At 38.7% G+C, this 24,437-nt stretch overlaps 1 protein-coding gene across 1 annotated transcript in view; it reads right to left on the bottom strand.

The window, feature by feature from the left end:
* GRM8 (glutamate metabotropic receptor 8) overlaps positions 1 to 24,437 on the bottom strand; it is a 930,207-nt gene that overhangs the window by 118,196 nt on the left and 787,574 nt on the right. The window contains exon 8 of the mRNA XM_062198428.1: positions 14,042 to 14,977. Within this exon, the coding sequence (XP_062054412.1) occupies positions 14,042 to 14,977 (936 nt within the window). The remainder of the gene's footprint in view (positions 1 to 14,041; positions 14,978 to 24,437) is intronic.

The following is a 24,437-nucleotide window of genomic DNA, read 5'->3' as shown; positions in this document are numbered from 1 at the left end:
GTACTAGAAAAAAAAATACTAAAATGGATAAAGTATTAAGTTGTACATCAACAGTCAGGACAAGAGCTGATCAAGTCACTGTTTCTCATAGTGTCCATTTCACTTCAAGAGGTTTGCCCTTTGGTGCTCACTTAGTTGTCGCCGATCAGGGAAAACAAATGATATTTGTCCCTTTGAGACTGGCTTAATTCACTCTGCATGATGTTTTCCAGATTCCTCCATCTTGTTGCAAATGACCAGGTTTCATTTTTTTGACTGCTGTATAGTATTCTATAGAGTACATGTCCCATAATTTCTTTATCCAGTCTGCTGCTGATGGGCATTTGGGTTGGTTCCAGGTCTTAGCTATAGTGTCTGCTAATACTAACTGATAGAATCAAAAAGGGAAAGAACAATCCAACATGGGAAGTGGGATACACAGCAGACCCATAGAATAGCAGATGTCCTAAATAGCACTCTGGCCTCAGAATCAGCCCTTAAGCTATTCGGATCAGGCTGAAGAGCCCATGATAGTATTGTAGGCATGGAAAGCCAAGAAACCATGGAAAAGAAAAAAAAAAGAAGAAGACCTAAATGAAAGATCTCTGTTAGTGAGATTCCAGTGGAAAGAACGGGGCCATCAAAGAAGGAGGTACCTTTCTCTGAAGGGAGGAGAGAACTTCCACTTTGACTATGACCCTGTCGGAATAAGATCAAAGTCGGCGAAACCTAAAGGCTTCCATAGCCTTGGCAACTCATGACTAGAGCCTAGGGAGATTGCTGATGCCATAAACAAGAGTGTCAAATTGTTAAATCAACAACAGGTGTCACTGTGTACTTTCGTCTCATGTGGGATCTGTCCTTAATGTGTTGTCCAATGTGAATTAATGCTATAACTAGTACTGAAACAGTATTTTACACTTTGTGTTTCTGTGTGGGTGCAAACTGAAGAAATCCTTACTTAGTGTATACTGAATCGATCTTCTGTGTATAAAGATAATTGAAAATGAAAAAAAAAACTTGGTTTTAAATTGGAAATTGCATAGAAAATTAATCAATTTTTAAAAAAAATATCATGTAGGATCTCTGTCCTTTTTGTGCTGTACATTGTGATTTAATGCTATAACAAGTACTCCAACAGAATTTTTCACTTTGTGTTACTATGTGGGGGCAAACTGTTGAAATATTTACTTAATATATACTGAACTGATCTTCTGTATATAAAGAGAATTGAAAATGAATCTTGATGTGAATGGAAGGGGAGAGGAAGTGGGAAAGGGGAGGGTTGCGGGTGGGAGGGAAGTTTGGGGTGGGGGAAAGCCATTGTAATCCATAAGCTGTACTTTGGAAATTTATATTCATTAAATAAAAGTTTTTAAACAAAGATTTATATATTTATTTGCAAGTCAGAATTACTAAGAGTAAAGGGGAGAGATGGAGAGAGAAAGAATGATCTTCCTTCTGCTGGCTCATTCCCCAGAGGGCTGCAACAGCCAGGGCTGAACCAGTCTAAATCCAGGAGCCAGGAGCTTCATCTAGGTCTCCCACTCAGTTGGCAGGGGCACACTGCTGCTTTTCCCTGGCCATTAGCTGGGAACTGGATCAGAAGTGGAGCAGCAAGGACACTACTGTTGCCTACATGAGATGCTGCCATTGCTGGCAATGGTTTTAATCACTAGACCACAACACCAGGCCCTATATTACTATTTTTAATGTACAAAGTTAAAAATATTTATATTCACTTTGTTATATAAATATCTGTTTTGTTTATAGATTCCTTCTAACAATGTAAGACCAAGACATAAAGCAAATTCTCTATTATGGCTACTAACATCACTTACTTTAGTTTCACTCAAGAAGCATAAATAGACATGAAGGAAAAATAATATATAGAATTATTAAAATGTTGGCTTTTAGAGGGTAATGAACCACTCAGTTCTCATTGTTTACAACTCCTTTTTAAATTCTTCATTTATCATATGAAATTGTCACTGCTATCCACCATACACCTGATATGTCTTTATCTATGTCATTTACACTTTTACCCTCACATCAACTAATAGTTTGGCTGCCCATATGATTTTAAATTTAAAATATTTTTCTTCAAGGCAGTATTTGCTCATCACTGTCTAGAATCCAGGGAGGCAGATGAGTTCTAATTTTGATTCCCGATAGAGATCTCTTTTCCTCTAAAAGTTCATAGAATTTTCAGTCAATTAATGAAATTTTACTTGGATGCAAGGCCCTATCAAAAAAAAAAATCAAAATTCCATTGGTGAAAATTTCCGTCTTCATTTTTAAAAGATTATGTCTTCCCCTTCTTTGTCGCTGTTTCCTCTTTAGGCTATTTATTAGCTATATGTTAGAATTTTGCATCTATGTTCAACAAGTTTTAATACTTCCTCTTATTTATCTTTGTTCACTTTCTTTTGATTCTACCTATTATTTGACCCTACAGAGCTCCAGTCCAGTTTTTGTCCACTTGTTTAGTTTTTGGTTTTTATTCACATAATTTGACTTTCAGCATCACTTTCTTATTCCTTGATTGATCTTTTCCATACACACCTACAAATGGATATTTGTACATGTATTCCATATTTTCCTTTGACTATAGTGTCATTAACAGAAAGACAATCTTACCACTTCATTGATAGCTTCATTGACAATAGCTCAAAGTTACAACTCTTCATTAATTCTTGTCATCTTAATATTAGTCACTCGGCCGGCGCCGTGGCTCAACAGGCTAATCCTCCGCCTTGCGGCACCGGCACACCGGGTTCTAGTCCCGGTCGGGGCACTGATCCTGTCCCGGTTGCCCCTCTTCCAGGCCAGCTCTCTGCTGTGGCCAGGGAGTGCAGTGGAGGATGGCCCAAGTGTTTGGGCCCTGCACCCCATGGGAGACCAGGAGAAGCACCTGGCTCTTGCCATCGGAACAGCGCGGTGCGCCGGCCGCAGCGCGCCTACCGCGGCGGCCATTGGAGGGTGAACCAACGGCAAAAGGAAGACCTTTCTCTCTGTCTCTCTCTCACTGTCCACTCTGCCTGTCAAAAATAAAAAAAAAAAATATTAGTCACTCATTGTACTTACATAGAGGCTCTTTAAAATGTTCAGCTAAAGGGACGAGCATTGTGATGTAGCAGGTAAGCGCCACCTGTAACACTAGTATACCATATGAACACCAGTTCCAGTCCCAGCTGCCCCACTTCCAATCCAGCTCCCTGCTGATGGCCTGGGAAAAGCAGCGGAAGATGTCCCAAGTACTTAGGTCCCCACCACCCACATGGGAGACCCAGATGAAGCTCCTAGCTCCTGGCTTCAGCTTGGCTCAACCCTGGCCAATGAGGCCATCTAGGAAGTGACCCAGTGGCTGTAAGATCAGTCTCTCTCATTCTGACTTTCAAATAAATAAATAAATCTTTTTAAAAGATCTCATGTAAAATGAGTATTGTGAAGACTATGCTTTGACTTCAGATATTTTCCACAAAATAAATGCACACTGACATGTTATAACATGTCTGCACAAGATACAGTTTGAAAGGCTAAGAAGAGTAAGATATCAGTGTGAAAACAGCTTGACTAGAGCAACGAGAATTCTAAAAGTGAAGCAAGAACAAACATCAAATTCATGGTACTTCAGTGGAACAAAAACTTCAGTGGAACAATGGTTATATATCTGATTCTTTGCAAAAAAAAAAAAATTATGAGGAAATTCTCCAGAGAAATAAGAAGGTTACAAATGGATAATTCATTTTCAGGAGATAATGTTGAAGACAAAGTCTACAGCAACAGACAGACCATCGACATCAATTTCTGAGGAAGAAAACAACTTGTTTGTGCTCTAATTGAAGAATACTAATGATTACAGTACAAACAATAGTCAACACCATAGACATCACAACTGGTTCAGCTCACACAACACTGACTGAAAATTAAAGGGAGGCAAACTTTTAGCTCAGTGGGCGCCCAAACTGTTGCATCTAGATCAGCAGCAGAAAAAAAAATAAAGATTTCAAAGGAAATTTTAAATAAGTAGGATCAAGATCCTGGAACATTTCTCTCAGAAATTGTAATAGGAGATGAAACATAGCTTTATGAATATGATTTTGAGGACAAAGCAGAATCAAAGCCATGGATACTAAAATGTGGAAAAGGTTCAATCAAAGCAAAAGTGGACTGGTCAAGAGTAAATATGACAGTAACATTTTAGGGTGATGCTATAGACATTCTGCTTGTTAACTATCTGGAGGACCAAGCATGATAACATCTTATTAAGAAAATGCTTTGGGAATGCCAAAATTTTAAGAGAAAAATGCCCAAGAGAGCTTCACTAGAGTCTTTCTCCATGCCAACAAGGTCCCTGCTCATTCTCATCAAACAAGATAATTTTGCCAGACCATTGATAGTAAATCATTAGGTATCCACCCTACACTACAGATTTAGCTTTTCTGACTTTTTTTTCCCTTAATCATAAAAAAAGGACTTTGGGGGCTATGTGTTCCCACACAACTCCTGCTTTATAAAAAAACAAAACAGGAAAATGTTAGTAAAATGATGCAGTCTTATCTATGGCACAATCTATACCCTGACACCCTCCTCAGCTCTAGCCCCAGCTGCCATGGCTGGAAGCCAGATGACCCCATAGCCCAACCACCACTGTCAGCTCCACCCACACCCTAATGGGATTCACTGCTCCTACTTCCCTGACTGCTCCCTGGCAAAGTTTTAAGAGGTCCTGTTTCTGAACACATGGTGTTTCTCTCTCTCTCTCTCTCTCTCTCTCTCTCTCTCTCTCTCTCTCCCTCTCACTTGTCCTTCTTTTCCCCTTCCCGTTGGTCTGCTGGGTTTCCCCACCAATAAACCCTTTCCCTTACCTAAATAAATAAATAAATAAATAAATAAAAAGTAAAGGACACTCATTTTTCTTCAGGTAACAATGTAAACAAAATAAAAGATCACATTGACACAACTAAACTCCCAGGCCTCTCGGGTTTTTTAGGGTTGGATTACATAGCTGGTATTATCACTCACAAAATTATACTTACCTTGATGGAGCTTTTACCGAGAAAGTCTATATTTGTTAATATTTATCTTTAAATTCTATTTTTACAAATTTTTCAAAGCCCCTTCATATTTATTTTAAGATTGGGAGAATTACTTACTATAATTTTACACGAAAATATTGACATATGAAAGGTAGAAATGTGAAAAAATGTTACTGCATTTGTGACAAAAATGAGGACCAAGATGAAATACCTGCAAAGTCAGATGTAGTCCTACTGACCGTGTAGTGTACCAGCTTCCTAGGGTTGTCTAATATCTAGTATCACAAACTGGGCAGGTTAAAACAACAGAAATTTATTATCTCATAGTTTTAGAGTTAGGAGCCCAAAATCCATATGGCATGATCTACTTCCTCAGAAACCTGAATCCTTTCTTGTCTCTTCCTAGCTACTTGCAGCTCTCAATTCTCTTACAATGTCAGTTAAAATCACGTGTTTGTGGCCGGCACCGCAGCTCACTAGGCTAATCCTCCGCCTTGCGGCGCCAGCACACCAGGTTCTAGTCCCGGTCGGGGCACTGATCCTGTCCCGGTTGCCCCTCTTCCAGGCCAGCTCTCTGCTGTGGCCAGGGAGTGCAGTGGAGGATGGCCCAAGTGCTTGGGCCCTGCACCCCATGGGAGACCAGGATAAGCACCTGGCTCCTGCCATCAGAACAGCGCGGTGCGCCGGCCGCAGCGCGCTACCGCGGTGGCCATTGGAGGGTGAACCAATGGCAAAGGAAGACCTTTCTCTCTGTCTCTCTCTCACTGTCCACTCTGCCTGTCAAAAAAACAAACAAACAAACAAACAAAATCACGTGTTTGTTTTTTTAATTCTTTTAATTTTTAAATTACACCTGGTAATTTTTTTTTTTTTGGTGGGGGGTCTGGTATTCTGTTTATTTTTTAGTCTTTTAATATTATGCTGTTGGTTTTCTGCAGTTCTGTGATTCTTGGCTGTTCACATATTATGGTACTTCCAAACGTTCATGGAAAACACAACTAAAAGATGTTTATTTTATTATGGTTTTATAATAATACACATTTTGTCTTGAACTTGTTCATGACTCCTTGTATAATTTTGAATGAACAGCCAGGTTGACTGAGGCAGCTTCCTGGTAGGGATGGACAGCTACCTATGGACCTGTGCCAATGGATCTTTTATCTGTCTGGCTTCTCTTCTGGCCAGTACGCACGGGTACTGGCAAGCAAGCTGACCGAGGACTGACTCCAACAGGAACCTGTTCTAATAGTTTAAAAATTTAGCATATTTATGTCCCAGATAGTCTATATTTCCTATTCTCTCCATCCACATCTAAAATAAAAACTTCAAACTGTGCTCTTTTTCTTTTGGTGCCTTTTGTCCTCCAACGAAGTCCTCTGTCATCATATAATTCTCATTCTTTAGAATTCTTCATTTTAACCTGCACTCTCTGTTCATTAAAGTTGGGGCAGAAAGGAGAAGTGTGGGTCCATCTGGCATGGTTATTCTGTAAAATGGTTCTTTAACTGCTTCCTTGACAGTCACAGCAATGCCTGCTTCAATTCTTTAAGTGACTTTCAACTTGGCAGTTATTTGGGACTCCCATGGAAAGGACAATTCATGCATCAGGTTGTGTTACCCTCCCCACTTTAAAGAGTATGCATTTGTTTATTTACTTATCTGAAAGGCAGAGTTACAGAGAAGGGAAAGACTGGGAGAGTTCTTCCATCTGCTAGTTTACTCTGCAAATGACTGCAATGACCAGGAAAGGGTAGCTAGGTCAAAGCCAGGAGCCAGGAGCTTCATCCAGGTCTCCTGTGTGGGTGGCCAGGGCCCAAGCACTTGAACCATCTTCCATTGCTTTCCCAGGCACATTAGCAAGGAGCTGGAACAGGAGGCGAGCAGCCAGGGCTTGAACTAGTGTTCCCATATGGGATGCTAGCATCAGAGGTCACAGTTTAACCCACAGCACCAGATACCTGCCCTATGCTTCCCTTTCAATTTTTCCATAATTCAATCAACTTGACTTTCATTTTTCAGGATTTTGTTGGTTCTAACTTTGGTTCTAACGTTGGTTCTAACAATGTAATGGTAGAACCTCCTTCTTTCTACTTTCTTTCTCTCTCTCTCTCACCCCCGCCATCATTTTTTATTTTCCATTGTTATCTTAGTGACAGAAGGGCATATATTTTTGCCAGCACTTACCTTGAACCAGAAGCCAGATTAAGTTTTTCTTATAATTTTCAATGATTAAAATAAATCTGCACTGAATTTATTTTTGATAGCCTGGAATTTATATTAATACTAGGTTAAATATTTTATGTACCTTTAGGTGGGTACTCCATACCTATATGATACTACATTTAGATGTTTTTAATTCCCCAACATATATATATATATATATATATATATAGCCACATCCAAAGAGAACTGTTTGGTTGCAATCTGTTCTTCCTGGCACCCTCTGTGCCTCATGAGATATAAGCATCTACTGAATCATGGAAAATGCAATTTGAAACAACCATAAGTAAATTAGTCACTACATTTAGTCACTACATTCTCCACCATCAACAGTCTGGGGTGTCATTAAGGTTCTGTCAGTATGGAAAAAAAATTAAGTTTATTTCTATGACATTTCTCCAAACATTTTGAAACAAAGCCATAGTCACTATGACTCTGAATAATAAAAAACTAGTACTTCAGAATTTTCCAATCATTTTAAGAAAGCTAAACCATTTTGGTAGAAAGTATTAACTCTTGGACTAAGTTTCCAGTTCAGTATTTAGTGGTTAAATTAGTATACTTTCGGCATAGGAAATTCAAATCCTTTGTAAAATCAATTTTAATTTAAAATAATGTGGAAATATCACATTCTCACTAAACACTCAATGCTTCAATTCAGTAGTCGTAGGCCCCACCTCTTCCTGAGTCCAAAAAGTCAGATCATGAAATCTAATGAAGGTTCATTGAACAAATTTTCTTTTGTCAAGATAAGTGTTTCTGGAAAAAACTGTCTAAATGTGTCAAGTTGATCATTTCCTGCAGCGACAATACGTAGCACAACCAGAGGACAACACAAACCTTGGATAAGGCAGCATTGCCTAGGTGAGCTTCTTAACTGACTGCCTCCATGTGCCCTATAACCCCTTCCCTTACTCTGTCTTCACAAGCATGGCATTTAAATTAAGTGCATAAAGAAATAATACAAATGCTTTCTTGTCCAGATGTTTCCTTTTCTCTTATTTGTCTTTACTAGTCCAGGGTAGACTGCAATAGTCTGGTACAATTCCTCGCAACCAGAAATAATCTACCACAAGATGCGAACTGATTCCATAACTTGGGACACCACTAAAGCCTTCAAAGCGATCTGCTACAAATGACAATATAATTTACCAACAGATAACCTGGCATGGTTACATGCAACAACTGTGAGCACCCATGATGAGTACTGATGGCTGATTCCACTTTCTCCTTTACAAGATAATGGACAAATCTCAGGAGACAGGTGTGGCTGGAGAATGAGCTCAGGGAGCACCTGTTATGCATATTTCTTCCATCACTGTGCAGGTTGATTTGCACTCTTCACCTAGGGCTTTCAGACTTCTCTTCCCATTTGGACTATTCCTTAGAGCAGGAATTTTATTACTGCTCTCTCAACTCTTGTTAGAGTAATTCTCATTTCAAAGTATAAAGATTTCAGCAACAGTTTTCTGAGGACACTACTTTCCTCCAGGATTTGAAAAGCAGTTACACATTGCCTCAAGACCGTTTCTCTCCTAATCCTGCAGATGCCTGCCTCCCTCACAGCCTTCTTTTCCTGCAGTAATCTGGGTGACTGACAGCTTCAGGCAAGCCTCTAGGTTTGAGAAAACACTTCCAGTTGGGGGGCCTGCACAGACAGAATCTAAAAACTGGAGAAACTAAAATAATTAGACAAATCTACTCTTCCCATTCATTTCACCTGAATATAATCAGTCACTAAACACATTATTTAAAGAAATTATTCCAGATCTTGGATTATGCTAGGTGTTAAGGGTATGATAGTGAGCAAACCCAAATAAGGTCCTTGGCCCCATGGATAATAGCCTAAAGGTAAGAATAGCCAACACTCACTCATTGCTTACTATGTGCCAAAAGCTTTCTAAAGAGTCATGTTAGGTAAGTCTCAGCAAAACTGCACGAGGCATCTATTGTACAAAAAAACACTCCAAAAGCAGTCGTTCTTTTTTTTAAATACAGAAATCATCCTGCCCTTTTCCAGAATACACAGACTCAAGTCTGCTCTAGTTTGAGGATGAGGCTGAGCACCTCAGAAGGCAGGTGATTGTTTTACTTTGCATTATATTCAAATTTGCATTCTCTGGGGAAACTTCCAACTCTCTGCAGAAGTATAACCACTTGCCTATGTTTTCTCAGCTAATTTAGCATAGCCAGGGTTTAAAATAAAATCTTCACGCTCCAGAGTGTATGCCCTTCTTCCTATTGGCCGACTACTGGACCCTTGCATCCTCTGCAACAGATAAGCACAGTGGAAGAAGGAAGGAGCAGTAACATGGCAGAAGTGTGTGGAGAGTCAGATCCTACCCCCTCTGCTTCGGAATTTTAGAACTAAGAAAAGCCAAGTACTCTTTTTTATGTTTCTGTCTAAATATTTGGTGGTCCTACTTCAGAACAAGTGACAGTGAAAAAAATTGTAAAGAAATGTATGTGGCCATTATTAAATAGAAAGAAATTTTTCAGAAAATAAAGTTGTTATAGGGGGCCAGTGTTGTAGCACAGTGGCCAGAGCCACTGCTTGTGAGGCCAGCAACCTATGTGGGTAACTGGTTCCAGCCTAGGCTGCTCGACTTCCAATCCAATTCCTTGATAATGTGCTTGGGAAAGCAGCGGAGGATGGCCCAAGTCCTTGGGCCCCTGCACCCACATGGGAGACTCAGATGAATCTCCTGACTCCTGGCTTCAGCCTGGTCCTGCCGTGGCCATTCTGGCCATTTGGGGAGTAAACCAGCAAATGGAGGCTCAATTACTCTCTCTCTTTCTCTCTCTCTAACTTCCCTTTCAAACAAATAAGTAAATAAATCTTAAAAAAGAGAAATTTGTTGTAATTGGGAATCACAATAAAATGTATACAGAACATTTCTGTTATGCCATAATCTACCTAAAATCATTAAAAAGCATTTATATTATTAGGTCATCAGAGTGCATTCCATAGGCCTTTATTGAAATAGTACTATATAAGGGCTTATGTTGAGGCATGGTCATTAAGATGTACTTTGGATAGATTCTACTTGTCCCCCATGTATTTTTACAGATGATAATTATAGGGGAGAAGAGGAAATAAGGGGGTGAGAGTGAGTAGAAAGAGAAGTCTAGGTTTCTGATCTGACCTCCCAGAGAGATGTTGTACTATATATCCAGAGAGAAAAAGAATAAAACTGGTTTGGGGTTTATTTACATTTTTTTTACAGCTTTGAGTTTTATTTTCTTTTCCATTATGAGGTTTTTTTTTTTTTTCCTTTCTATCCATTTCTTTGGTTGAAGTACTGGGTTCTTTGGAGTTTGGTGGTGTCATAACCTGTGTCTGATTATCTTGATTTTATAAGCCCAATTAGCAATGGTAAAATATGTATGTAGGGTATTTCTGCCATCCTAACAGCTCCTAGCCATCCCTAAGGATTCTGCTCCTGATGGTTAAGTTAATTATATCTTAGCATTTTGTCTTTTTAGGACAATTACAGGAGTTTGTGTTAGTCTATATGGTCATGCCTCAGTGTGTCCACCCTTTTTCCAGCTCACTTTTCTACAGAAAAAGAAAATAGCATCATTAAATCTATTGAAAAAATTATTCATCTCTATTTAAAAATCTAGAAGAAGCAATGAGCAAAACAAAAGGTGTTTAACCATTGAACAGAAACACCTTCCAAAGAGCCACCTGTCTTCCTGACAATGTCTCCTTTAATAACTCGCTTTTATGCAGACATTTCAAGACATCTGTCTAAACTATGCAACTAGTCTTTTTTATTTCTGCTTCTTATAACTTCAAAGAGACCCGTATGGATAGATGAATTCTATTGCAGACATTACTCTGAGAAGGCATAATGACATGCATACTGGAAGAAAATGTGTTCTGCTGCTGCCTCCCATCTTCTAAATTCCATGTCACTCATGTTGAGTTTCAGTTTCACAGTTCTCTTCTTTGCCCTTTGATCTCAGACCTGACTTTTCACCCTCTTCTCCTGCTCTGGAGCCTGGCATCCTCCTGGTGCTGGCAGGTGTCAGGAAGGCATGGGCTGGGAATCAGACTAGAAGGATAGCTCAGGGAAGCAGACTGACAAGGGTTCGATAATTAGCACAATGCCCGACACACTGCTCAATAAAGATCTGCTGAATTAATGGATGTATGTGTTGCCTAGCTGTTGTAAGTGCTTCAAGTTGATAACCTGGACTAATTGGCTGGGCATTATCAGTGAAAACGGAGGACTGAACAATTCCTCCAAAGTCAGGAAAACTGATTGAAAGACTTTCTTTAGAAATAAAAAAAAATTGTATTCATTCTGAATACTCATGTCAATAATTTTAGCAATGAAAAGTATATTCAAGAACTTTTGTATCATTTTGAATAATAAAAGGTACTTTAAGAATAGCAGGTAGTAAATTTTAAGGTGAAGTTTATAAGAAATCATTTTATTACATAAAGTATTTTAGGTGTAAAATTATTGATATAGAGCTGGTCTAAGCTCAACAATTCTAAGACTAACTGAATAATTTAAGTGTTGTACAATGTTCTGAAATCTCTTAGAGTTATTGTTTTCTATTGATTTCTTCAATCTTCTCCACATTCAATGATATAATGAACACAAAATAAGTTCCAGCTAACATGATGCATAACTTTTCCTACAAGGTGCTTCTGAAATTTTCCTAGCCACTGCAATTATACGTCTACATGCCCACATATATCCATATCCATAAAAAATGTATAAATTCCAAGTTTTCAAATGCATGGACAGCAGCATAGGGACATCTCCATCCCCTCTCCCGACAGCTGCATGTCCATTTCATGTTGAGGTTCTTATTGTCTCCACAACTGCTCCTACGGGGCACCTACCACCTATAATAGTACTGACTTAGAGAACATGCTTATGGTTAGTATTACCATAAAAAAAGTTCTGAATATTATGCATGTTATTAACTACTGTATGATGTACAGTAGCATGTTGGAGGCCCATGATTTCACTTAGTCAGAAATGGAGGCACTGAAAGACATATCTAAATAGAAAAAAAAAACTTATAAACATTACATTTAAACATTCTTATAAACAGTACATATGTGCTTCTCCCATTCTTGTAAGGCATTGTATGAAAAGGAAGAGCAGGTTATAGATTATAAAATATAAATGAAGAAAAATAAATTAGATATTAGCTCAGGAGATTTTGTTTGCTTCCAATATTTGTTGTCCACTCGAAAGCAGAATAAAATACTAGTCACAGAACCCTCCAGATTAAACGGTACACAAAGGTAGTTCAAATATGAGTAATTTTTTCACTGATGTTATTAATAATGCACATACTTTAAGCATTTCTAAAATATGAAAAAATATTTTTGCACTGACTGGTCTGATAAAATATATTTTAAAAAATCCAAAAAAAACAAAACAATAGACTGAGAGTCTTGCTTTCAAGCTCACCCACTCTTTTTCCTAAGTTAAATTTGCAGGTTTGACCCTAATAAATTCCCATCTATGTGTATCAAAATGTGTTTTCTGATTATTAGAGTTAGAGCTTACCCTCTTACTTTACTTTCTTGCCACATCCTTGGTCCTTCATAAAATATTCATGGACTTGCACCAGGCTGTGTGATCATGAAACATCAGCAACCCATGACAAGTTGACTGCTCGGCAGCAAGTTTGCTGAACTACATTTTTTGTCGTAATATGGTTGAAGGCCACATTGATCTAGTGGAGGATGAATGTTCATACTAATGAGCCCTCCATTCTCTTATTGAGGACTTTTTGTGAATTTGCTGAGATTTTAAGCCAGGTAGAACCCCACTTGGAAAATTACAGCCTAGGAAATGTAATTGCCCCCCAAGGTATTCGCTTTTTTTTTTTTTTTTGACAACTGCTGATGATGGGAGATAGAAAATCTTGAAGTCCTCACTTAGAAGAACTTTCTCACATACACATTAGATCTTAAGGGCTTATCATTACAGAAAGACAGCATTCTCTTGTGCTATGCAAGACAGTTTGTATCACCTCAATACTGAAACCTTAAATTTCAAGGTTGACCTTATTTAGTTCCCTGCTTTTCTGATCATAAAACTAGACATATCCAGTTCTGCAAATACTTCCTTTCCTATACACATGTTCTTCATTATTAACATTTCATGTAGAAAATGTTAATGGGAGATAACTTAGAAAGAAAACTACTTTGGGGGATCCCATTGATTTTCCTCTTAAATAATTAGAAACTGCTTTATAGCATTGCTGTCTTCTTCACTCCCTACCACCAATCTCTACATAAGGAAAATCCACAAGAATGGGGGCTGAGAAGTAGGAAGGTGGTTCACACTGAACTGAACCATTTCAGTTCCTTTGTGCTATGGTTGTTTTACTGTAAATTCTGCTTGCATCACAAAAGTCATCGTTATCAAAGAATGGCTTTTGGCCAGCCTCACATGAGAAGAGAAAGGGAGGTAGCTGTCACACAGTGGGAGATCTCTGGTATAGCTTGCCTCTCTGACCCATGCTTGTCCTTCTTCCTTCCCTCCTTTAATTTACATTTAGAAAAGAACTGTGATGTTAGAAGATCACAGAGCTGGGAGGAGAGACCCGGAAAATTATGTGAGCTTTGTCAATCTTCAACCTTTCCAAGGAGCACCCATTAAAGTGTTTCTTCATGGAAAAATCAATCTTAGTCAACACTTTCTCAAACCAAAGCGACCTTGAGGGATGGAAACATATGTATATAATAAATGGAAGGATCCTAAAGGAAGAAGTTAAATCCAGGAAACGGACTGCCAAATACATTTCCTGTCACTTACCTTTTCTGCTGACTGGGCTGTACCAAAAAAGATGGGAATGAAAGCTAACCAAATGATGCAGGTGGTATACATGGTAAATCCAATGGGTTTGGCTTCATTGAAAGTCTCTGGAACACCTCTTGTTTTAATGGCATAAACAGTACAAGTGACCATCAAGAGGATACTATATCCAAGTGAACAAATGAGCGAGAGATCAGAAATGTCACACTTGAGCACTCCCCTGGCCTTCTCTGGGTCTAGAGTCCGCTGCTCTCCATAGTCAATGATGATGTGTGGGGGATCCACAACAAACCAGACGAACACCCCAAGCAGCTGCACGGAGATGAGACTGAAGGTGATCACCAGCTGAGATGCTGGGCTGATGAACTTGGGTGCAGTGACCGATTTCTTCCCTTGCTCAAATATTCGGTGGATGCGGTTCGTTTTGGTCAGAAGGGCTGCATAGCTGAAACACATGCCGAGTCCTAGGAAGATCCGTCGGAAGGAGCATATGATTGTATCTGGTGCCGCAATCATTAAAAAGGTGATTGAGTAACAGAGAAAAATCCCTGTTAGGAGCACATAACTAAGTTCGCGTCCTGAAGCCCTCACGATGGGTGTGTCATTGTAGCGGACAAAGGTCACGATCACGAAGGTGGTGGCGATGATGCCCAGTATTGCCACAAACACAGGCACCACAGCCCAGGGAGAATGCCACTCCAGTTTGATGATGGGGATACGCTGGCAGCCTGTGCGGTTGATGTTGGGTCTCTGGTCCAAGGGGCAGAGTTCACAGGAGAGGTCGTCCACCTGGTAGTTGTAGCCTTCACAGCGCTCACAGTGCCAGCAGCAGGGGACCCCTTTCACCGTCTTCTTCCTCTCCCCAGGCTTACATGGAAGGCTGCAGACAGATGCCGGGCGAGTGTGTTCTCTGTCAGCCCATTGCATGTCTTCCACCTGTGGGTATAAAAAATTAATGAGCTTTCCATTTTCTCCCATTTATAATATCTTAATCCTAGCCACAGGTTTGTAATAAATCACTGAATGCTGACAGGATAAGTACAGTTTACCATAATAAAAGCCCATTTTCTTTCCCCGATATTGACTCTAGGAAAGTGTTAAGTGATTGGGTCCAATAAATCATTCACATCACCAACTTGATGAGTGTCATTAGTTTCCATTTACCTCCTTATTGTTGACCAATCTGACATGTGGGGGAAAGATTTCTTGGCCCAAACAATTACGTATGTAAAAGGAGATCCATGTCTTTCAGCCATATTTGGGGACATTCAAATCACACTGTGTCAATTTGGGAAAATACTGGCAAAAAAATTCATCTCTTTCTTCATGGGTTCATGGAAATAACTATATTTATGTGTTTTGCCCTCGTTTAGGCTCAACGTGTGCTTTTCTTCTTATTCTGTATACCCACACTGTGAAGACTATGATGCTAAATAATATAACTTGACAGTAATATTTTCCATTGAACAAAAATCCTGCAGTTGATTTAAAGCAGTGACATTATTGCAAAAGAGGGAGCCTCCCCACTGTGTTGAGCACTTTCTCTGGTTCATAAAGTCCCGCTTTATGCTTTCAGGTTAAATCTCCTTTGAAATAGAAATGGTTCCTGAAGAGGATAGTGCCAACCACTGATCTCCTACCTTGAATTTGTTTACCTCATTACATATACAGTAATCTAAGCAGAATGTTAATAGGGCAAAAATGGACAATACGGATGACAAGAGACATCTGATTTACTTTTCTGATTTACTTTTTTTTTCTTTCTTACTACATTCCTTTAATCTTTTTAAGTATGAAAACCTAATATAAAATTAGTAGGGATATGATAGATTACTGTTCCTTTGTGGTGAGCACACAGGACAGATCCAGTGGTCTTGAATACATGTATAACATAGGACAGAAAGCAGAAACTCTGAAAAAAGGAAAGCTCTATGAGGGAAGTGATTTGTTTACCGGTGTGAACAAACAGTAACTCACATGGAATTTGCCCTCAATGAACACTGGTTGGTTTCATGAGGACTAAAAGATGGGAAGAACCAGAGGGCAGAGCCCTGAGGAATAAGGGCCCGGCATGAAAGTACTGATTTGGAAAGAGAAGGTTGCTGAAAGTAGCACAGACATGGGCAATGAAGGAACGCAAGCTTTCCCATCACCAACTTTCTCAGCTGTCCAAATGGAGGATAACTATGCCCTGTGAAGTCGGCCTCGAAGTGAACGCCCAAAAACTTCCCCTCCTGGGATCCAGGCACTCGTGGACAGGGTCCTTTCCCATTTTGAATGCAGCTGATCTTTGTAACTAATAGAAATGACAGTGTATGATTTGCAAGGTCAGTTTATAAAGCTGTGATTAGAGAGTGGACTGAATGCATGTCCTTGCAAAAATTAAAAGAAAAGGGAAGAAAGGTAGGAAGGAAACAAGGGAGGGAGGGAGGGAAATTAAGAGAGGGAGCGGGGGAGGAGGAGAATATGGTTATCTTCTTAGAACTGTACCTATGAAATACATGAAATTGGTTCTTTTTTATTAATAAAAAGAAAAGCAGCAGAAAAAAAAAGAGACATTTTAGAGTCTGCCTTCCTTTATCTCAGACCACTTAATCCTATGAACATATCATGCCAAGCACATACTGAGGCATCTCTGTGGCAAGGAACAGAAGTCTCCCACTGTCAACCAGCACCAACATGCCATACATATGAGGGAGTCACCAAGAAAGAGTCATGAGGCTCCAGCCAAGTCCATGGATGCCTACAGGCTTGAACAGACATCCTTACCACAATCTCATTGGAGATGTTGAACTGGAACAACCCAGCTATAAAGCTGATTCTTTCTTGCAAGTATGGAAGATAAATGTTTAGTGTTTTAAGCTGCTAAATTTTGAAGCTAACTGTTCTGCAGCAATAGAAAATTAATGCAACTCACATTAAGCTTACCACTAGAAGGTCACTGTGAGTGTAGTCATTTACTGAAAACGCACACTCAGTGATAGCAATTCCATGCCTCAAAAATGACCAAACATGTGGAATGTCAGCAGTATTTACTTGTCACTCTGAAGGTTGTCTCTCCCTTGGCAATCAGGTGACTAAGATGGTACACAGGAGAAGCTACTTGAAGATGCTTCCTTTCCTTGAATTTTTGAAGGCAGAGAAGAGTAAATCCTGAGTTTAATACTTGCAGAGGCCACCAGATCTTCCCAAAGTTGAGTAGAGTTTAATTTCAAATTCTCTTCCCTGAGAAAATGAACGCTACTTCCTATGTTATACATGTATTCAAGACCACTGGATCTGTCCTGTGTGCTCACCACAAAGGAACAGTAATCTATCATATCCCTACTAATTTTATATTAGGTTTTCATACTTAAAAAGATTAAAGGAATGTAGTAAGAAAGAAAAAAAAAGTAAATCAGAAGCAAACAGTGGTTTCTATCAAAAATACTGAGAAAAAAATGAATTGTTCCACTCAGTGGCTAAAGTATTAATTTTGTATAATAATGGACTCGTAAGATAATAAAATACTTTTGAAGATGATGTTTCAAAGATAGTTACTGTAAAACCAAAATCACATTTTCTTTGGGGCTTCTATAGATTTATAATGTAGGTCAGGGGGAAAAATGCACCAAAAATATTGATTGGTTAGAAATCCTAAAGGTCAGCCTCTCTAACCTGAAGAAGTCTGCTACTTTAATTCGCAATACAGTTTACTTTCTAGAAGGAAATAAGAGCATTAGCAAATAAATGCACCCATCCTGATTAAGTTCCTTATGCAGGATGAATACTTATCATTATGAAGTAAATAGGAAATGTTCCTTGACAAGTTTTCTTTTTTTTTTTTCTTTTTTGACAGAGATAGAGAGAGAGAGAGAGAGAGAGAGAGAAAGGTCTTCCTTCCGTTGGTTCACCCCCCAAAATGGCCACTATGGCTGGCGCTGTGCTGATCCAAAGCCAGGAGCCAGGTGCTTCCTCCTGGTCTCCCATGTGGATTCAAGACCCAAGGACGTGAGCCATCTTCCACTGCCTTCCCAGGCCACAGCAGAGAGCTAGACTGGAAGAGGAGCAACCGGGACAGAATCCGGTGCCTTGACAAGGTTTTTGTATTTTGGACTAATGGAGAAAATGCTTTTCATAAATGAAACATAATATTACCAGTTTGATGGGAAATATCACAGTATTTTAATAGTTGTGAACTTTAAGTAAAAAATAATGTATTTAAAAATACACATGGTATTTTAATACAGTGGAGGTTAAGTAGGTTTCAGTAAACATGATAAATATATATGACTCCATTTTTATCATTGACTCTACTTATGGATAAGTGTATTATAGATAGATGTTTTTATTAGTCTGGAAAAGAGCCAATATTCACCCTGAGGAAGAACAAACAACACATGATACAAGTGCTTGAATGAGGATGCTATAAATATGTTAATATTTGAGACTAATAAATTATTCTATAGAGTTGCTAAATGACTGAAAATAATAGTACTTGAAACCAAATTAAACTAATTTTCTCAACTGTTACCAAGCATAGCCAAGAGTCACTCAGCCCTTCTGTTTTGCTCTTTACAAAGTATCCCATCTTTCATAAGGAGTATAGAAAAGCCTTATCTGTGTAATTTTAATATTTGTCTTTGTCACCCTTGGCATTATCCTGACATTAGGATGTTCTCCATCTGAAACATGTAGTCTAACAAATGGATGATCACCACATACAGAGACCTTCCAAGGGCCAAACAACAGCTCAGTCTCGTCTCGACTGTTCACTGGCAGTGACCCACTTAGTAGGTTTCAGTCCAATGCATTTCAGAAATGTCAGTCATCATCTGGCTTCTGCCGTCCTATCCTGTGATTGCTGCAGACAAACAACATCCACAAAACCAGAAGTTTTTGGGTTTTCTTTCATTTCTTTTTAATCTTTAATCTTTGTTAACAGTCCAAGGAATAATGTTGTATGGCCTCGTTAAAGAGAACATCATTTTTATAGATTTTTCTCTGAATAGTTTTAATAACTCCCAAAGAAGGGATGACAAGAATTTATAATTAAAAACTATCTTAATTAGTAATTTCTAGTATTCACTACAAACTTTTCACTCAATGCCTCCATTATAATGCTTTTCCCAGTTATTAAGTGGCATCTTCATTAATTTAATTAATATATATGAGGTACAATTGATACCAAATCATTCCATATTCAACTCTTTTCATCTTTCCCTAAAAGCAAACACAGCGATAGTAATAGCTGGACACTTCAGTATTCAAAACTCGACTCCTAATCTGATTTATGTAATAGAAGTCAGCATATGCAAACATTTCTAGTAACATTGGGGATTTTTCAAAATCTCTACTCATTAAATGCCAAAAAATATCAATAGGATTAGCAAGTGTACTTGATCTGCCTGCGTATTTAAGGTGTCAAAATGTGGCACATTTCAGGGTAGGCATTTGTCTTAGCATCAAGTTAAAGTGTCTACATCTGATAGAGAAGGGTCTGGGTTTAAGGCCTACCTCCAGCTGCAGGCTCAGCTTCCTGCTAATAGAGTTGGAAAGCAGCAGTGATAGCTTAAGAAACTGGATTTCTGAAGCCCACATGGAAGAGCTGGATTGAGTTCCTGACTTCCACCTTCAACCTAGACCAGCACCAGCTATCCCAGGCATATGGGGAGTCAGTCAATGGAAGGGAACATATTCTGTCTTCCCCTCAAATATATGTTTTTAAAAGGTGTTCTATTTGATCCAAAAATGTAATAAAATTGCATCGAAATTTAAAAATAAACTGGCATAGTTCATGTATCATATAATTCATGTATGAAAAAGTAAAGTTGCAGTTAATTTGATAATACAACGCAAAAATTTTATATGTACATATGTGTAAATATATATTAATAGCTATGCAGGCTGGCGCCATGGCTCGCTAGGCTAATCCTCTGCCTGTGGCGCCGGCACCCCGTGTTCCAGTTCCGGCTGGGGCGCCGGATTCTATCCCAGTTGCTCCTCTTCCAGTCTAGCGCTCTGCTGTGACGCAGGAAGGCAGTGGAAGATGGCCCAAGTGCTTGGGCCCTGCACCCGTATGGGAGACCAGGAGGAAGAGCCTGGTTCCAGGCTTTGCATTGGCGCAGCACACCAGCCATGGTGGCCATTTGGGGGGGGGGGGTGAACCAACAGAACGAAGACCTTTCTCTCTCTCACTGTCTAACTCTGCCTGTCAAAAAAAATAAATAATAATAATAGCTATGCATTTCCTTTATATCATGTTCAGCTTTAAATAACCACAAGTGAGATAGCTTTTCTCTTCTTCAAAGTGGTAGATTCAGTGTCCTTTAAAATCTAATATAGTTCAGATGATCCCTAGATTAAAGTCTTAGTTTTATGTTACATTCAAATTTAAATAACACTTAAAATATAAACACCCCATGTGGGATCTGTCCCTAATGTGTCGTCTAAAGCCAAGTGATGCTATGACTGGTACTGAAACAGTATTTTTATACTTTGCGTTTCTGTGTGGGCGCAGACTGATGAGGTCTTTGCTAATTATATACTGAAGTGATCTTCTGTATATAAAGAGAATTGGAAATGAAAAAAAAAAAAACAACCTGGTGTTAAAATGGAAATGGCATAGAAAATTAATTAATTTGAAAAAAAAATTATGTAGGATCTCTGTCTTTAATGTGCTGTACATTGCTATTTAATGCTATAATTAGTAATCCAATGGTAGTTTTTTCATATGGGCAAAATGTTGAAATCTTTACCTAATATATACTAAACTGATCTTCTGTATACAAAGAGAATTGAAAATGAATCTTTACATGAATGGAAGGGGAAAGGGAGCGGGAAAGGGGCGGGTTGCGGGCAGGAGGGAAGTTATGGGAGGGGGGAAGCCATTGTAACCCATAAGCTATACTTTGGAAATTTATATTCATTAAATAAAAGTTTAATAAAAAAAATATAAACACTTCTGTTATTTTAAAAGACATTCTAAAACTAAGGAAAATAGTTCAGTTACAAAATTATTAAAACATAACATTTTTAAAGAATAAATTTAGCAAAAGCAGCACAAGATTTATTCAGTAACAACTATAAAACATCTTCGTTTTATAGAAAAAATAAATAAATGAAAAGAAACACTATGGACACAAGTCAGAAGAATTACTATTGCTATGATAAATGTTTTAGATCTTCAAATTATAGAGCCATATAAAAATTATTATTGGCATATTTATAGAAATTAACAAGCTGAACCTAAAGTTCACATGAAAAAGTGCTCAGAATAGACAATCGATTTTGAAAGTAAAGAACCAAGTTGGAGAACTCATACTTTCTGATTTTCAAAACTTGCTACTACAACAGATTCAATAATCAAGGCAACCTAATAGTGACATAAAGATATTAATACTAATGGAATGAAGAGTCCAGAAATAAACCCTTGAACGGCAGGTCAATGGGTTTTTTGACAAGGATCCCAAAACAATTCCCTGGAGAAAGAATGTTAGTTCCAACAAATAGCTCCAAGACTATTGGACATCATATGCAAACAAGTTAGATTTGGCCTACCTCACACCATATACAAAAAATTAACTCAAAATTAATCAAATATTTAATGTGATCCTTCAAACAAGAGGAAAACTTTTAGGAAGAATCATAAATTATGACCTTGGATTAGGCAATGATTTCTTAGATATGATAACAAAAGCAGAAGTAACAAAAATAAAAATTTGTTTAAAAATGGGATTCATTATTTCACACTTCAGTTCAAAAGATACCCTCAAGATGGTGAAAAGAGGGACAAGCATTTGGCACAGTGGCTAAGTTTCTATGTAGAATGACCTGCATCCATATCAGAGGGCCTGGGATTGTGTCTATGTTATATTTCCAAGGCCAGGTTCCTGCAAATGCATAGGAAACACTAGGTTATGATTCAGTACTTGGGTCCCTGTCATCCATATGGAAAAATCAGATTGAGTTTGAGTTTCAGGCTTGTGTTTTAGCTGGACCCAGCCATAACAGTTGCTGGCATTTGGGAAGTGTTATATATATGTATGTGTGTGTGTGTGTGTGTGTTTCTCTTTGATTTGTTAGTTTTTTAATTAAATTTATTTTTTATGTTTTTTTGAAACTTTTATTTAATGAATATAAATTTCCAAAGTACAGCTTATGGATTACAATGGCTTCCCCCACCCCCCATGACTTCCCTCCTACCCACAACCCTCCCCTTTCCCACTCCCTCTCCCCTTCCATTCACATCAAGATTCATTTTCAATTCTCTTTATATACAGAAGATCAGTTCAGTATATATTAAGTAAAGATTTCAACAGTTTGCGCCCACATAGCAACACAAAGTGAAAAATACTGTTGGAGTACTAGTTATAGCATTAAATCACAATGTACAGCACATTAAGGACAGAGATCCTACATGATATTTTTTTTAAAAATTGACTAATTTTCCATGCAATTTCCAATTTAAAACCAAGTTTTTTTTTTCATTTTCAATTATCTTTATATACAGAAGATCGATTCAGTATATGCTAAGATTTCATCAGTTTGCACCCACACAGAAACACAAAGTGTAAAAATACTGTTTTAGTACTAGTTATAGCATTACTTCACATTGGACAACACATTAAGGACAGATCCCACGTGAGACATAAGTACACAGTGACACCTGTTGTTGATTTAACAATATGACACTCTTGTTTATGGCGTCAGTAATCTCCCTAGGCTCTAGTCATGAGTTGCCAAGGCTATGGAAGCCTTTAGGGTTCGCCGACTTTGATCTTATTCCGATAGGGTCATAGTCAAAGTGGAAGTTCTCTCCTCTCTTCAGAGAAAGGTACCACCTTCTTTGATGGCCCTGTTCTTTCCACTGGGATCTCACTCACAGAGATCTTTCATTTAGGTTTTTTTTTTTTGTTTGTTTTTTTGAGTTTTTTTTTTTTTTTTTTTTGCCAGAGTGTCTTGGCTTTCCATGCCTAAAATACTCTCATGGGCTCTTGAGCCTGATCCGAATGCCTCAAGGGCTGATTCTGAGGCCAGAGTGCTATTTAGGACATCTGCCATTCTTTGAGTCTGCTGTGTATCCCGCTTCCCATGTTGGATTGTTCTCTCCCTATTTGATTCTATCAGTTAGTATTAGCAGACACTAGTCTTGTTTGTGTGATCCCTTAAATTTAAATATATATTGTAAAGATACCCTACAGAATGGGCAAAACCATTTTCAAATCATATCTGAGAAGGCACTTGTATTCAGAATATGTTCTTTCTAAAAAAGGACAAGAAAAAACCTATAGAATTCATTGTTAAAACAAAATCCAGGGGCTGGCACTGTGGCACAGTGGGTTTACGCCCTGGCCTAACGCACCGGCATCCCATATGGGTGTCGGTTCTAGTCCTAGCTGCTTCTCTTCTGATCCAGCTCTCTGCTATGGCCTGGGAAAGCAGTGGAAGATGGCCAAATCCTTTGGCCCCTGTACCCGCATGGGAGACCCGGAGGAAGCTCCTGGCTCCTGGCTTAAGATCGGTGCAGCTCCGGCCCTTGCTACCATCTGGGGAGTGAACTATCAGATCAAAGACCTCTCTGTCTCTACCTCTCTCTGTAACTTTGTCTTTCAAATAAATAAAGTAAATCTTTGAAAGAAATCTAATTTAAATTGGGCTAATAAAGTAGAGATTTCTCTAAAAATGACATACAAATGACCAAAAGCACAAGAAATGATGCCCAATATCAATAGCCATCAGGGAATTGCAAATTAAAGCCATAGTACCAACTAGTATGATAGTAATAACAAACAAAGACAATAAAAAGTATTGAAGAGTATGGGGGGAAATTGGAACTCTTTTCATTGCTGATGTTAATAGTACACTGTTCATTATTTTTCAAAGAGAAAACTACCCAAATGTAAATGGTTGCTAAACAAAATGTGATGTACAAATACAATGAAATATTATTCACTAATAAAAAGGAATAAATATTGGTACATGCTACTAAATGGATGAACCTTGAAGACATATGCTAAGTGAAAGAATGCAGTTAGGTAAAAAAAAAAAAAAAAAAAAAAAAAAAAAAAAAACCTCACATATGATTTTGTTTCATGCAAAATGCCCAGAAAAAACAAAGCCAAAGAAATGAATTAGAAATTACTTCCAGGTTGGCCGGCACCGTGGCTTAACAGGCTAATCCTCCGCCTTGTGGCGCCGGCACACAGGGTTCTAGTCCCGGTCAGGGCACCGATCCTGTCCCAGTTGCCCCTCTTCCAGGCCAGCTCTCTGCCGTGGCCAGGGAGTGCAGTGGAGGATGGCCCAAGTTCTTGGGCCCTGCACCCCATGGGAGACCAGGAGAAGCACCTGGCTCCTGCCATTGGAACGGCGCGGTGTGCCAGCCGCAGGCGCACCTACCACGGCGGCCATTGGAGGG

This window comes from Lepus europaeus, chromosome 1 (assembly GCF_033115175.1).
Source record: "Lepus europaeus isolate LE1 chromosome 1, mLepTim1.pri, whole genome shotgun sequence".
Classification (NCBI taxonomy): Eukaryota; Metazoa; Chordata; class Mammalia; order Lagomorpha; family Leporidae; genus Lepus; species Lepus europaeus.
This window is presented reverse-complemented; position numbering and strand designations above follow the sequence as displayed.